This window comes from Gigantopelta aegis, chromosome 9, assembly GCF_016097555.1.
Source record: "Gigantopelta aegis isolate Gae_Host chromosome 9, Gae_host_genome, whole genome shotgun sequence".
NCBI lineage: Eukaryota > Metazoa > Mollusca > Gastropoda > Neomphalida > Peltospiridae > Gigantopelta > Gigantopelta aegis.
In genome coordinates, this window is record NC_054707.1 from 40,152,072 (window position 1) to 40,169,139 (window position 17,068).

The 17,068-nt window shown below is 37.0% G+C and overlaps 1 protein-coding gene across 1 annotated transcript in view; it reads right to left on the reverse strand.

Annotated features, from left to right (window-relative positions):
* Positions 1–551: 551 nt before the first annotated feature.
* LOC121382256 (cysteine-rich venom protein kaouthin-2-like) overlaps positions 552–17,068 on the reverse strand; it is a 20,664-nt gene continuing 4,147 nt past the window's right edge. Inside the window, exons 2-11 of the mRNA XM_041511794.1 lie at positions 9,737–9,804; positions 7,625–7,706; positions 6,633–6,727; positions 5,640–5,730; positions 4,616–4,752; positions 4,250–4,335; positions 3,320–3,405; positions 2,567–2,668; positions 1,595–1,705; positions 552–813 (exon numbers count right to left, since the gene is read on the reverse strand). Coding sequence (XP_041367728.1) covers positions 683–813; positions 1,595–1,705; positions 2,567–2,668; positions 3,320–3,405; positions 4,250–4,335; positions 4,616–4,752; positions 5,640–5,730; positions 6,633–6,727; positions 7,625–7,706; positions 9,737–9,804 — 989 coding nt within the window. The 3' untranslated portion in view covers positions 552–682. The remainder of the gene's footprint in view (positions 814–1,594; positions 1,706–2,566; positions 2,669–3,319; positions 3,406–4,249; positions 4,336–4,615; positions 4,753–5,639; positions 5,731–6,632; positions 6,728–7,624; positions 7,707–9,736; positions 9,805–17,068) is intronic.

The window sequence follows — 17,068 nt, forward strand, 5'->3', positions numbered from 1 at the left end:
TGTCACTGAGTTATATTTTATATCTTGCTTCTTTTCTTGATTTATTAGTCCAACTCCAAACGATTTTTGCATGCCCACATCCATTCAGGGTTGAAGCATGTTCTCCATGGGCCCTGGCGAGGTATGACTTGCTGGAGATGTGGTGAGTTACAGGATCGACCACCTCAAAAGTCTCAGTTGTTTTCTCATCCCTACCCATTCTTCATGACTGTTATTTCAAAGGCCGTGGTCTGTACTGTACTGCCTGTGGGAAAGTTCATATAAGGACAAATTCAATGTGTGTTCAATTTGTGTTTGGTGAAATGGCACACCGCATACAGATGTAACTCCAATTTCATTGGTCAAGCGGACTGGTGCTTCATAGAAATTTAGGAATGGTACCGATTAATAGCTATTTAAAGTTTGGAATTATAAACCGAATGGTGATCAATTTAGTCCATTTGTTTATTTTCAGATTAGCTCTTCTCGAAATATACTTTGAGACATATTCACCAAACTGAAATCAAACTTGTAAATGACTTAAAAATATAAAGAACTATATTTTATTTTAATAGTTTTATTAATTAAAATATACACGTGAATCACTAAAAAGTGTAAAAGTTGAATCAGAAATGAAAATCACTGGAATTAAAAAAGTAAAATGGTTCTATGACATTCCTGTAAAGAAACACACGAACTGAGCTCAGTCTTGCATGTTATATGAAGAAGATGGTGTGAAGCGTTGTAAACCATATGACGGAAAGCACAAACATGATATTTGGTTTTGATTCCGCAGCACTGCTGTAGCTTCCTTGGTGTAGTTGAAGCTACTATCTGTTGAAAACAAAAATAAAAACCTTATATGTCTATTTTAAGTAAAGTGTCACTAGAAACAACATTCCAGAAGAAAGATTAAAATATACATGTATATATATTGTTTAATTTAAAGTATTCCATAAGCCAAAACAAACTTGTATGTTTAATGTATCATCTATGATGAACTAGTTATAGAAAACATTTATTTCTGACAGAGATATCATCACCTATTTGCATTTAATGTAAATGACAAAACCGTATTCTGTAATCAAAATTGTATCTCAGTACATGGCAGAGTCGAAAGGATGTTTTAGGTGAAGTCGTGGTTGCTTCCATGATCCATTATCAGGTGTATGTTTCATCTCTTCTGTAGAAGAACTGCCACTCCCAGGAATAGTTTAGAATAGCAACCGTGCAACTTATAAAAAGTGTGAGTGTGTGAGTGTGAGTGAGTGTGTGTGTGTGTGTGTGTGTGTGTATGTGTGTGTATGTTTCACATGAGAATGCTAGTGTACAAATAAAATGTCAATTTAATTTTTTGCTCGATATGAGTACATTTATTCATAATAGCATTACTGCCAAACAGCTATAATGTGGATAGAATAATGAAAATGCATGTTGAAAATGTTTCAGGCAAGCTCATAGAATCAGTTTTAAAATTAAATGTCACCGGTAAGTCATATTGCACCATGATTTAATTATTTTGGAATCAGCTTAGTTGACATTTAGCCATTTACCATAACGATTCCATTTATGATTGCGTTGCTGATATTCCTAATAAATAAGTCTTCAAACTCACACGGACAAAATTTGCATTTGTTGGGGCAGTCATTGGCAATAAGTCCACACGAGTTACTTCCATAATCAGTTTGACAAACGCTGGGGTCAGTCTTCACTCGACTACAGTCCACTGTCAAAATATACAAAGTGATAGTGCATTATGTAAACATCACTTATTTAATACATTTTTATATGCTCAATCTGCGGTCACAACCACATGGATTTAATGAATGGTAAAAAACAATGAATACCATATAAAATAACATGTTAATATGGCTTAAAATGGCGGCCTTTGAAAAGCGAAAAGCTGTTTATTTGTTATACCTAGGAGGTGAAATAAAAGTTCACCTTCAAAAATTACCCCGAAAATCGCAGGTCATTCTTCAAGAGACAAATGTATGTACGATGATATCGTTTTCTATTTAGCTGAAGATGAGCTCGAGATTCTGTTATATTTTAATTTTATAATGCTCATTGTATCAAGGTCCTAATTCTCAACACTGTCCAACACCCTTCACTCACCCGGTGCTGTCTTATTTCCAGCAGACCATATTGTTTTGTAGCTGGTCATATATCTTTTGGCCTGCTATTTTTTTTTTAAATAACACTTGGGCCCGTGCTTATAAATTTTTTACAGTCCAGACTCAATCTCAAATGACGTCACACAAATGCAATTTGTATCGCGTTGCCATGACGTTACTGTCTCAGACTCTATTAGTCTCGAGTCTAGACTCTAAAGGTTTTATAAGCACCAAGCCAGGCCATAGTTTACCAACTATTTCGAGCCCTAGATAGGCGTCAGAAGATGCCTTTTAAATAATGTGTGTGTGCGTGTGGGTGGGTGGGGGTGTATAATCTGTAGAGATGGAAGAGTACCGCTCCCGACTTCTATGTAGTCTATTAGGACATGCATTGTTTCTGAAATAAGTGTTTAATATATATAAGAAATTGTGTTTTCAATACATTCAAGGATGAGAATATAAAATCGTACTTGAACAATTGTGGAAAACATAAAATGACCAGTTTTGTCTACATCTACACGTGCAGGAAGATAGATTCAAAGTTCCACCATTTAGACACGTCAGTCTGCATTCTGAAAAACAACATATTGATTGTTGTAGATATTTAAAAATAATATCTTGAGATTTTGTTAGAATATTTTTTTATTACCGTTTTGAAATGATAAAAAAATTGAGTGTAAATGTTCAAGAATGCAGTTTAAGAATATCTACAATTGAATGTCTTGTAAATGATTAGGTTCTGAACTGTTTTATTGGTCATGATTTAAATTCCTGGTAACGGAAAAATGTAGCGGGTTTCCTCTAAGACTTCATGCCACAATTATCACAATTTTTCAATCCATCAGTTCATGATTAATAAATCAACGTGCTCTAGTGGTGTCGTTTAACAAAAATAAATCCCTAAACTTATTTAAATTCATACTCTCCTTACCTAATTTCAAACTTATTTCTGACAGCCCAAAGCAGAATGTGTTTTTGTGATTAGCAATTTGTTCTCTGTATCTATTTGTTTGTGATTGCATATCCGTGTGTATTGATCCATGATCTTTGAAGAATACATGAAACTCTTTATACTTAAAACTTTTTGTTTTCGGCCATTTCTATTAATACATGATCTTCCAAAGAAGAGCTTTGCTCTCAAACGTGTGACATTAAATTTGAAAGTGGGAAGAGCTTGTTAAATGTTTGTTTTTAAAATAATAATAATAATGTGTTCTACTAACCACATAATTTCCCTCCTTCACACGTTTTGCAGCCATCACAGGGTGTTCCCGTTTTGTATGGAATACTGTAATTTCCATTATTTCCACTACAAAAAAACCAACAAACAATAGATGAAAACTTTGATATCCCAGCTAGCATGCTTTGTCGGCCGGCTGTCTGGCAATTGGTTGGACTTCGTGGCTATCATTCGCAAAGTTTGTCTGAATCTGAAAGAGTTCGACCTCTACCCAAAGCCTTAGAACAAGATCAACTATGCAAAAGCGTCAAAGCCCTAATATACAAAGCCATCACATCACATCTTCCTTGCAAGTATGTTTGTATTGTACTCCAAGATCACATAGTTGCTAGAGTTTAGTTAACTAAGCCCCAGGTCTGATACAATGCTGAGCGAATATAGAACTGAATCCTCAAAAAGAATGCTTAGTATTTATTAAAGAAGAAAAAAATTAAATGACAGTACATTCAGAACTTATTGTGTAGCCACCAACTGAAACATTTCTTTGAGGTTTGTGTATGTAATGTTTTGGTCATAAGCAAATCAAATAATTTTACGTCTTTAAATATTAACAGTTTACCTTTATGACCTTGACCTTTGACAGTTGGCCATAAAACTATAGGAACGTTTACCTGTGCGTGTGCGTGTGCGTGTGCACACGCATGTGTATATGTAGACGTGTGTGTGTGCGCACTGTGTGTGTTACTTTTAGCAAGATTTGGTTTTTGTTGCCATGAAAACAATAACTATTGTACGAAAGATCATATCATGGTATTTCCAGAAAGCCAAACACAATATTTGCTAATGTTTCGCTGTTTCACAGATTTTTAAACATCAATTAATTAATTATTAATAATAATAATAAATCAATTAATTAATTTATTTATACAAACTAAACTGATTATCTTAACACTAATTTATTTTTAAAACGTACGCTGGTCCATAGTTGCAGACATGGAAGTTACTTGTTCCACACTTGGCAACGCCACATCCGACTTTATTTGTGTTGGCCCACACCATCTGAAATATCACACAAACAATGATTTCGCAAATGCTATTAATGTACAAGTCACCATTTTAGTGAATATAGAATTGGTCAAACAGTATGGAGTTCGTAATTTTAATATTTTTCACACTCATTACAATATGGATATTTGCCATATTCAAATAAATTGTAGGCCCATAGGTCAAATATTGTTAAAATAGTAACAGTTTCGAAAGTGTAGTTTGAAAATTTCAATGTTACAATCCCAATACTTTTAAAATAGTTAAAAAAGGATGGACGTAGAGAAGTACTCACTTGTGTATAGTGTCCAACTTCTTCGAAATTATTGCCTGTTCCAAAATGAAACTTAGTTTTCTCGTTTTCCCACAAAGTCAGAGCTTCTAGCCAACTAGTAGCACCCATGGCAATGTTTTGTCCTAAGGAAAATTTACCTAAAATACGAAAATATACTCATTGTAAGGATCATTAGTGTTTGATTTCACATGAATATTGTTCACTTTTTTAATTGTATAACGTACATTATACATTTGTTTTTTTAATATTCCTTATCAGTTGATATGGTGTTCCATGTGGGATTTGAGGTTGCTAGACAAAGACAGAACAATAACAAAACCGTATAAAGATATCCACATTAAGAACGTCTATATTCAATAGTTTTGTTTATCAGAGCTGGAGGGGTGGGTACGATCTAACATTAGTATTAACCCTTCTCTGATTTTTGAAATGATAAAAAAAATTTGTTTTAAATGACCCAGAATGCACTCATAAGCCTGTTCCTGTCGCCTTCGTCACGTGGCTAGTAGCCGTAGGAACACGCCCCCCCCCCCCACCCCAATTTATTTTTAATTAAATGAAAATGCCACAATCTGAATAGCAACGTTTATTCATATATGCATTACTACGAGCCAGTTATACAGGGTTTCAAACGTATCACTACGCATTTTTGAATGGATCACAAATAATATTATAAGTAAAAGTATGTAAATACATGGTGAAAAAGTTTTAGGTCAGCTCATTTTGTCCAAATATCTCGCAATATTTGCTCGAATGCAAAAATATGCCTCTTCCACAGAGTTGTTCTTATCTGAGATGTGGGCTTTAGCTCAGTCGGCAGAGCGCTCGCTTTTATTACAAATTCGGACCGCCTCGGTGGTAAAGTGCTAATAAAAGACCATTTGCTGCTAATGGAAAAATGTAGCAAATTTCCTCTGAAGACTACGTGTCAGAATTACCAAATGTTTGGCATCCAATAACCGATGATTAATAAATCATTGGACTCCACTGGTGTCGTTAAACAAAACAAAAGTTTTGTTCTTACCTGGGATCACTCTCTTATCTCCGCTGTCGTGTTTTAGTTTACACTGCTCTGCCCACAGCTGAGCTATCATGGCCGTCTCCACATCCCACGACTGAGAAAGAAAACATAGTCATTAACAACTTTGATAGAGCCTAGGGGCGGGACGTATTCCAGTGGTAAAGCACACGCCTGATGCGCGGTCGGTCTAGGATCGATCCCCGTCGGTGGGCCCATTGGGCTATTTCTCGTTCCAGCTAGTGCACCACGACTGGTATATCAAAGGCCGTGATATGTGCTATCCTGTCTGTGAGATGGTGCTACTAATGGAAAAATGTAGCGGGTTTCCTCTCTGTGACTGTGTCAAAATGACCATATGTTTGACATCCAATAGCTGATGATTAATAAATCAATGTGTTCTAATAGTGTTGTTAAACAAAACAAACTTTTTTGATAGAGCCTCGTTAAGAACTTGTATAACTTTCTTCAGTTATGACCCTGAAATGACCTCTAGAGGTCATCTAAGGACAATAAAAAATTTCAGTTATGACCTTGAAATGACCTCTAGAGGTCATCCAAGGACAATTTTCTAATTATGTTTTTAAATCTGTTGATTCATTCATGAAAATAGTTAAACAAAAGGACAATAAAATATTTAGGGTTATTTTGTCCATGTTTTTATGTAGAGAAGTTGCCATGGTGGCCATTTTGGATAAATGCCTGACTTTTCCCAACACACGTCATATTGAGAGTGCCCCCCAATCTTACAATTAATCTCTATATTGTGTAGTATGTGTGTGCCAAGTTTCATGCTTTTATAGAAAAAAAATACACGATTCATTCACACATCTTCTGGACTACAACAAAATAATAATGAATAATTGTTATACATTCTGACTATAAAATTTTGTAGTGTATAAATAAATATGCTACATAAGGAAGCAAAATAACTGGAGAGAAACATATATATTATAATGTTATAGAACATGTTATATAATGATTACTTTGATGGCTTACCATTTGCAACATATTCGAGGCTGTTGGTGAAACGTTTGATCTGTATTCGTTATGTTTGTTTACAATCAGATCTATGTCACTTTGTGGTACTTTGTCTGCAAGAGAAGAACAAATGCATGTTTTGAGTGCCATTTACAGAAAAACATAACCATTTATATATCAAGGTTGCATATATAAATCACGTTGGTGCAAATGCCTGCGACCAACACACGATAAGGACATTACATCTACCGTAACTCTAGACTTACACACTAGTTGGATGAAAAAAGAAGAAGAAAAGAAACAAAACATCGATGCCATTTGCTGTACCAGTGGTGTAGCGAGAGCAAACCAACAACACCAACAACAACATCATCATCATCAACAACACCAATAACAACAACAGAATCAAGATGAAACAAATTCATCATCATCATCATCATCATCATCATCATCATCATCAACAACAACAACTGAATCAAAATAAAACAAATTCTGAAAATTAGTATCCAGAAGACTTAACTGACCATATCAGAGACCCGGAGTCGTCCAACTAAAAAGCATCAATCTTGGATTTCTACCTGTAGCCCAGCGGCTATAAGCGGAATAATCGTTCACTTTTCCAGGTGTTCTATGACATAGTGAGATCAATTTAAAAACGGAACACAAAAAATAACTAGCCACTAGTGCTGCCATTTTGAATTTTAAAAGTGACATTGTTTTTTGTCAAAAGACTGAACCCAAAGCCACTGGATCGAACGCTTTCAAACTAGTACTTTAGTCTTCACTGTCTTGTGAAACCACAACTAAGTATAGAATTAGCATCCTGGAACTAATAAAGGACACCTTTCGCAGGCGAAAGAATTCTAACAAAGGACATTTATGTTGCCCAATGTAATTTTGTTTAATAATAAATGATTATAATAAAAACTAACTATAAAGTATGCATTTTTAACATTTATACAGCAAAATCATTATTACTACAAATATTAAAACCTGAAATGCACACTCACCTAACAGTGAAGTCGAAACGGATCCGGATAGACATGCCGTGTGACCCTTGATAACCCTAAATTTATCGGCACAAGGGTTTATCTGAAAATAAATAACAGGTGTAACTATAGAAACACAACGACTGTCAAGAACGGGACATGTGGTAATAACTATTACTATATTAATCAGGCCCGTAGGAACCGAAAGTGGGAAACAAGTGCTCCTGAGGACCACAAAATGTACTCTTTTATATATATATATATATATATATATATATATATATATATATATATCGTTAAAAAGTGTATGTTTTTCTCTACATGACAGGCTTGTTTCGTGAGAGAGTTGAATTATTGCTCTCACTCATCAGATGTAGATTTAATTAATTATATATATATTATGTCCACATTTGAAATATTTTATTATAGCCCATTGTTAGAGTATTACCCTAACTTCACGAGCCAAATCTCCTCCTGTCATTAAACCACTAAATTGGTGACATTATAAACTTTTACTGAACACCACCTCCCCCAACCCCCTCCCCCCAAAAAAAAACCCCCCACACCAAACAAAAAACAACAACACCCCCCCAAAACAAAAACCCAACCCCCCAAAAAAAAACCCAACAACAAACAAACAAACAACAACAACAAAAACCCCCAACAATAACCCCAAACCAAATAAAACACACAACTAAAAAAAACACAAAAAAAAAACAATAAAACCTGTTTTGGATAAAGATTTCGAATTTACATGAATTATTTAGATTCACCTAAAAAGTACATGCACGTTTATTAAGTGAACGCAATGAGAATTAGATTTAATAAAGCAGCAAGGACTATTTTATATACGCACATTCCTATAGACAGAATAGATGAGCAGGTCAACTCGCTCCTAGAGTTGGTCTACCCGCCCTAGAGTCAACTCGCCCCATATTGTTTAGTCAACTCGCCCCAAAAATGTGACCAACTCGCCCCAGTGGTTGATTAATTCGCCACAGTTGCACTTAATTATGTTCAAAGTAAACTTAAATTAATGTATTAGATTTGACGGAACTGCAATATATTTCAAGTCAGAACATACAAAGGCGTAAATTGTCACAGTAGTATTAGGACCTGCCCAATATTAGATCAGTTTTAATCAAACACACAAATTGTCGGAATTTCACTGAATAAAATGACACACCAAAGACGTCTATTTTAATGATATCGTCACAATTAGTTATGGACAGTAAAGTTGAGAATGGGGTGAGCTGACCAAACACTGGGGCGAGTTGACCAATCATTGGCGCGAATTGGCAACTGTTTTAGGGGCAAGTTGACCAACCGCTGGAGCGAGTTGGTTTTGGTGTGAGTTGACCAGCAGTCACGGAATACTCAATAGTCCACACCATAGTCTCTGATGTACCAGTCATCAGCCTGATCAGGCACTGGTTGGAACGGTGACTAATACGAGTCGACTGAGGGTGGCCGTTCCTGAGACCCACCACACCTCAGGCGAGGACTCTGCCACTGAGCTATATGTCGCCTCTTTTGATTGGTTAAATGAAATGTAATCTGCATACGGAATAACGTTGATTTTACTGAGATATGCCCCAATGGGAATCTCCATGATGGAATGAACAGTTTTTAAACCTTAAATCCTTGTTGCTATAGGGTGTATACTACCAAATCAAATCCCATAGACGACAATAATAACATATGTGGCTAAAATTCCTACCTGCAGTGTATCAATCGACATAAACACCATGGGTATAAATACAACTACCCCTCACCCTTAAAGTGAATCAGAAGAAGTTGGGGGTCAAGCTGCTCATTTCAGAGATTACGGGTAGCGTCTATGACTACCCTAGTTCCGCACAAAATTTGAGTATTTCTTTTTACAGGTACCCCATACATGTTTCAAGCGCAAGGCTACTTGACACATTGGTACTAGATGCAATAAAATTGCATACATTTTTCTCCAGATGAAACTAATCTTTTTTAACAACCAACACAGTCACATTTATAACCAATCACAGGACTTTTGCTGTTAACGTCTCTATCAAAAGTTCACCTCGAACTCTGACCCAGCCGGAAGTTATTTGGTTTAGTACTACCTGTAGTTCCTTATTACATATAAAGTGATCTTACACTTCGTTTTGTCCTGGAAGTCAAATCGTGTTCTGAGCCAACACCATGAACCAATCCATTGCTCACTTCTAAAAAATAAAATGTTTGTAAAATTTAAAGTAGAACAATAATTTATTTATTTATATCTGATAGCATATAAATTACTTTTACATTGATTAAATAAACAAATGACATTGCATACTTATAATACAATCTCACTACATTATCTCAAATTTGAAAGAAGAGTGGCAAACTCGAGCGGTACCACCATTTTTGTTTTTACACTGCCGCCCCTGCACTGGTACCCTCCCCGGTCCTCTCTCCCCTCCTCCTCTCTATCTGTCTGTATATCTGTCTCTCTGTCTCTCTCTCTCTGTCTCTCTCTCTGTCTCTCTCTCTCTCTCTCTCTCTCTCTCTCTCTCTCTCTCTCTCTCTCTCTCTCTCTCAGTAAGTAAGTAAGTAAGCAAGTTAAACGGTAAAATATAGCCCCCTTATGCACTATCAGCAGATAAAACCTGACTATGAGCTATGTTTTACCATTTAGAATAACAATTGACGGTTTTGGTCCAGGTCGAGTTGACACAAAATATGTTATTACTGGTATTGTACTGCGATCCCTCGGGGAAATGCTAGACTTTGAATGGCTTGACACATTATTTCATGGCATTTGAACACACATCCTGTGACTATTGTTGACTTTAAAAAAAAAAGGTACCTTTCATTTGCAAATCTATGTGAAGTTCACTGCACTCTATCTTGTGCATTTCAATAGATTAATCCGACGCCATATAATCGTAAGTAAAATGTGTTGAGTGCGTCGTTAAACAAAACATTTCCTTCAATAGATTAAATACCGTTACGACGTAATGCATCACGCTAGATATCATCACCGATTGATAATTATCAATTGTTAATGAATAATAAATAATCGTGTATGGAAATCAGAGTAACAACCCCAGAATATCATTAGCTAGTCTGTGAAAGATATCGTGATCATTTAGAACCAGTAATATTTACTGTTCGATACACACGCAGGTTTTAATAATACATTTAATTACGACTCTCGTTTATATGGAATAACTAGCCAAACATAACTACGAATGCAATTAAAAAACCGGTATCAGCGAACAAGGTTACAATAATATAGGATCTCCAGATAGATACAAAAAAAAAAAAAGGGGGGGGGGGGGGGGGGGGGGGTGTTAAGAAAAGAAATATTTTCTTGTGAGAATGGCTCGACAACTAAAACATTTTTCAAACTGGCATTTTGTCCACGATGTTGCAGGCCCGTAGGAACGACGTCTGGAGGGACGGGGCACTGTCTAGAGGAGGGTGGCACAAGCCAGATTTTTATCTTTACTTAAATGGAGTAGGACAAAACAAACCATGCTTTTTCCCCTCAAATGTGTGCGTGGGTACCAGGCGCGAATGCAGGATTTCTGAAAGGGGAGGGGGGTCCAAATGTGATGACTGATCCCTCCTTTTACACAGCGCGCCTCTTACAGCTGAAAGGTTATGGTCGGTTTTCAAAAAGGGGGGTCTGGACCCCTGTATCCGCTACTGGGTACAGCCCTTCCATACTACCCGGTTCCTAAAGGCTTGTATATAGGTTATATATATATATATATATATATATATATATATATATATATATATATATATATATATATTCTTCAAAAAAAGAAACTTGACATTGATTTTCAAAGCAACCAAAGATCAAGACGCCATGGAAAGGGGATTACTCTGTACATGTCTAAGACTGTATATCTGGGAATCCACCTGAAACATGTACACAGGAATATGTGTGACATAGGGGTGGGCAAAATGTCAGTATCGGTTACGACCCTGATGACAGCTTGACAACGGCGACGCATGGAAGCAATCAAACGTTGCACCGCACGTTGTGGAATGTTCTGCCACTCATGCTGCTGTGCCGTAAGAAGTTGCGGAAGTGTCTGGGGTGGTGGATTCCTCCGGTGCACACGCTGATCCAGTGCATCCCATAGGTGTTCTATTGGGTTTAAACCTGGCGAATGGGCAGACCAAGGTAATGTCTGGACGTTGTGGCGCTGCAGAAACTCCTGACTGACACGTACAACATGTGGTCTTTGCATTGTCATGCTGAAACCTTCCACCGTTGACGTTCATTTGCGGAATGACGTGATGCTGCAAGATCTTGTCTCTATATCTGATGCCCGTCCGTGCACCTGCCACATGCACATGAGCCGTCCTACCACCATGATAGATTCCTGCCCACATCATGAAACTGCCACCACCAAGACGGTCGATTTGTTGCACGCAGTTTGGAGCATAACGTTCCCCTCGACGTCAATAGACACGTGTGCGTCATCAGCACATGGCAGGAGAAAACGAGACTCATCTGAGAACAAAACAGTCCTCCACCTCGCACGTGTCCATCTCACCCTCTTCTGGCACCACTGCAGACGCTCCGCTAAGTGACGTGGGGTCAAAACGTTACGTCCTGCCTCCCTCAGCCGATTACGAACTGTCTGGTCAGAAATTCCGCGTTGTCTAGGGATTTGTGTCGCTGTGGTTGTTGCTGTTGTGGTTCGATTTCGAAGATGAAAAAAAGTAAAGTTTGTTTTATTTAACGACGCCGCTAGAGCACATTGATTTTTTATCTTATCATCGGCTATTGGACGTCAAACATATGGTCATTCTGACACTGTTTTTAGAGGAAACCCGCTGTCGCCACATAGGCTACTCTTTTTACGACAGGCAGCAAGGGATCTTTTATTTGCGCTTCCCACAGGCAGGATAGCACAAACCATGGCCTTTGTTGAACCAGTTATGGATCACTGGTCGGTGCAAGTGGTTTACACCTACCCATTGAGCCTTGCAGAGCACTCACTCAGGGTTTGGAGTCGGTATCTGGATTAAAAATCCCATGCCTCGACTGGGATCCGAACCCAGTACCTACCAGCCTGTAGACCGATGGCTTGCCACGACGCCACCGAGGCCGGTTATTTCGAAGATGAAGCACCCGGATGTATCGATCTTGAGCGGCAGTGGTTACTGTGGAACCACCTAACCTTGGCCTGTCATTAACGGTAGAGTAAACTCAAACAAGAAAGATGCATACCCGGACCACCAACACATACTGACACTTTAAAGGGACACGCCCTTGTTACGGCTAGTTGTTAACCATTACAGCGTTGTTTTTCGCTATTAAACCCATTTTTTTCACAAATAAAATTGCACTTTACTTACATTTTATTATTTAGAATACACATTTCCATTCACCTGAAGTGCTTTTTGGTAATCCTGGTAATCCTGATGTTTGTAAAACCACGAAATGCATTTTTTTTTATTTCTTAAAAAGCCGCGTGCACTCGAGAAAAAACCGTTAAGCAAGCGAGGTCCAATCTATTTTTAGAGGGAATCTTCCTGTGTAAACGTCACAGACGTTGGTATACCACGTGACCGTTATCATTTTGTTTCGGTTTGTTTTCTCGTGCACGGTTCGCGCAATCAACATCCGAGTTGTTGTCGTTTGCTTGTTGTCCATTTGTGAGATTTTTCTTCACAGTTCGTGAACATTTTCAGTAACAATAAAGTTCAGACAAGTAAGTGTCTCAATACAAAACGTTACAAATCCTTAAAACCAATAGTTTTGCTAAGTCTTACGATATCTGGAGAGGGGATACAACCAGGACAGAACAGTTGGAACATGTCCAGGAGAGGTGAAAGGAACGCACCCCAAGTCTGTGCGCACTCTGTGAAATTTGTCGTGACGTAGGCATTGTTGTGCTTCGAGCGACATCTACCGGTGACATCAGAATACTAACTTTCAAAATTATTTCAAGCAATTGGGACATGGGGATTCCCATGGTATTTATCGATATAAAACCTGCTTTTTCACTCCATTTGATAAAAACGTGATCTAAGTGTGTTACAGGTTTGTAGATTAATCAAATTATAATTTATTTTCGCTGGATGGAACTAGGGCGTGCGGCTTTAACAAATGAAAAACGCGTAATTATTCCTGCTAACTGGGAGCAGCCATTTTGTTTCGTTTTTGTGACGTCCGGTGGTAGAGCTTGGGGCGAAGTGACGTCAGCTACGTCCATCACCTCTATGCGCAGTGTAAACAAACTGTCTAATTTACGACAAGGCGCTTCGCTTTCATAAAACCTGACTTGTAAAACAAAATAAATGACTTGATAGTATAATAAACTATTTAACTAAATATATTTCAATTTGCATCAATAGAACGAAATGGAGATATAGTATTTTTCTTTTTTTTAAAAATCCAAAGAAACAAATGCATATTATTAGGCCTATTGGTATGCTACGTTCGAGCAAAAACGACCACTCACGATACCATGGGCGTACATAGTACTTTGAAAAGGGGGGTTCCAATACATAGGATTTTGAAAAGGGGGGTTCCAAAATAGATTGCAGAGATATTGGGCATATATTTCTATGCTGAGTAAATATAATAATGTCAGATATCAATATAAGATATATTAAATTATAAAAAAAGCGATTTCAGGGGGGGTTCGGTCGAACCCATCGAACCCCCCCCCCCCTATGTACGCCCATGGATACTCAAGTGATAATTTTCTTTTCTTTGGGACTACGTAATTGGTCAGTTTTTTTATTTTCGATGGGAAAGTCTACTTAATCAAGGGTTTTACAGAATTACTTACAGTAATAAAGCAGGACGGCTGATCGATTACGATTAGAGGGGTGTTCGTGCGGTTAACACACAATACCCTGTGATCTTAATAAAAGAGGCACGTCTTTTTAGTGTGTCTAGACACAGTGTCTGGGGACCGTCTAAATATACACCTACCAATCAGGAACCACAGGTACAGGCCACGGAAAGAAAAGACCAATTAACTAAGAAAAGACTCCGATTACTATTTCAGTACTTAATTTATGTACAAAACATAATACAGTTATTTCAACACTTTGACAATGGTGGTTTATTTTGTATTAAAAATAATATATAATTGTTGCTTGCTTACTGGGATGACTATTATTACAGGATATTGCGATGCATCCGCAAAAATCACGTATGTTTTGTTTCTTTAGTTCGAAAACTAATTCCTGACGTGACACATTAGGTATTACGTAACCACCAACTCGCCAGATAATACAAAATGGGATAATACAAAATGGCTGCGCCCGTTATATATAATAGCCGTCACATTTAACCGTTTTATTAATTAACTATACGATTATACTTCTTGATATTAAGCTGTAATGTGCATTATATATCATTGAATATGCATACCAGGTCAAATGCCTTAATTGTTCCTTCCTTTAACACTATGAGTGGTGTTGTACCGTGCCCATAAAGCAGAGATGGTCTGCCCTACCAACGGAGGGTTCGGCATGCAAAATTACAGAACTTCATGATGCACGTGCTTCTCTGAGGGTTGCGTTTTTGCGTTTCAGTACAGACGTTCACTATGGCTACGTTTATGCGAATCAGACGTGTTTTCTAGTGTTTTTGCATCACCATTCGCTCACTTACTTGATTGTCTTTACGAGGTCTTTGATTCTGTAAAAATAGCCCGATAGCATTATTTTTACCAATGTCAAGTTTCTTTTTTTGAAGAGTTATATATCCCTACCACCCGGTTCCTAAAGGATTGTATATAGGTTTATATATATATATATATATATATATATATATATATATATATATATATATATATATAAAACGCTAGGCACTTTTTATCACTCAGCTTTTAACAGGGAAGTATAATACCCGATCTATACCCCTTCCCTACCCCTCCATATTACACACATATAAAGAGTATTGCTTGAGCGAGAGTGTTATACGAAATTTATGGAACGAGTTTGGGAATCGTTTTATTCCTCGAGCCATAGGCTGAGGGATAATTTAAATACGCCAGTTTCCACGAGCATAAAAGCTAGTGTGTATCACACCCCTCCCCCACCCCCCCCCCCACCCCCCCCCCCACCCCCACCCCCACCCCACCCCACCCCCACCCCCCCCCCCAAAAAAAAAATATATATATACATACATGTATATATATACAGATATAGATAGATATAGATAGATATAGATATATATAGATATATATATATATATATATACACACACACACATATGATTAAAAACGAAAATATGTTTGTATGTGCATTGAATGAATGGTTAACGACACTCCAGCACGAAAAATACATCGGCTATTGGGTGTCAAACTATGGTAGAGGCAAAACATTAAATGATGATTCACATCAAGATAAAAATTCAATAATTAAATAAAAACACAGTGTAAAGAACAGTGCAAAAATACAAATATCACAGATAGGTAATATTAAAACGTATAATAAAAGTCAGTATCACGAAGAAAAAATAAGTTCTGGATGGAAGTATGTGCATTGACTGCATTTAATACAAAGAACGAAGGTTAAGATGACATTCCCAGTTCATCAAGTACTGAACTTTACATAGAACTCATTTTATTGTTAGCGTTTCCTTTGATACCTGCAACTCGTAGGCTACAGATCCGAGTTCAATTCTGTTCATTTCAATCGGATTACGAAATCCAATTTTGTCGTCTGACGCCAAATAACATGTAAAGGTATGAATAGCACGCTCTGATGTGTACTTGGTAATGCAGTTTTAATATTTCTTTGTGCTGATGGTAATGTTAAGTAGTTTAAAATGTATTAGTATCAATAGATATTAGAACTTGAAAATACCCCAACATAATATAAGTATATAAACGTAAATTAACAATCTTTGAATGTATACATATAATAATTGCAATTTGCCATATGACACGTGTTAGAGATTCAAGTATATTATGATATATGGTAAAACATAATGTCTAACTTTCGTTTTACAAAACCTAGGAGAGTGAAAAACCGCTCTCTTTAAAATGTGAGGTGGGTATCGCACTCCTCAAACCATAATTGATCGGTGTTAGATTTGTTTCATACTAAGGGCAGCCCAAATTAGATTGACGGACATACAGCGGCACAGACGCTCCAACTCGACTCAGAAGCACAAGTCTGTAATGCATTCCGCTACATGGACACAGTGACATATACAGTAAAGTAGAAATAAGATGTTCAGTGTTAGTTTTGTCAAGCACCAGTCCAAAGATCAGTATCTGGATAAAGTCTGAAATTATCTGGTGGCAACTCCATAGTTGAGTATTTGCCTGTATTTGATTTATATGTATTATTTAAATGTGGTGTTGTTTAAATGTATGGGATCTCGGAAGTAGCATTTTAGATATTACACCACACCTTTTTAAAATAGAAAAATCAAATTACATTTTGTCAAAAATTAAATAAGTCATATACAATTGTATACAATATATATATATATATATATATATATAT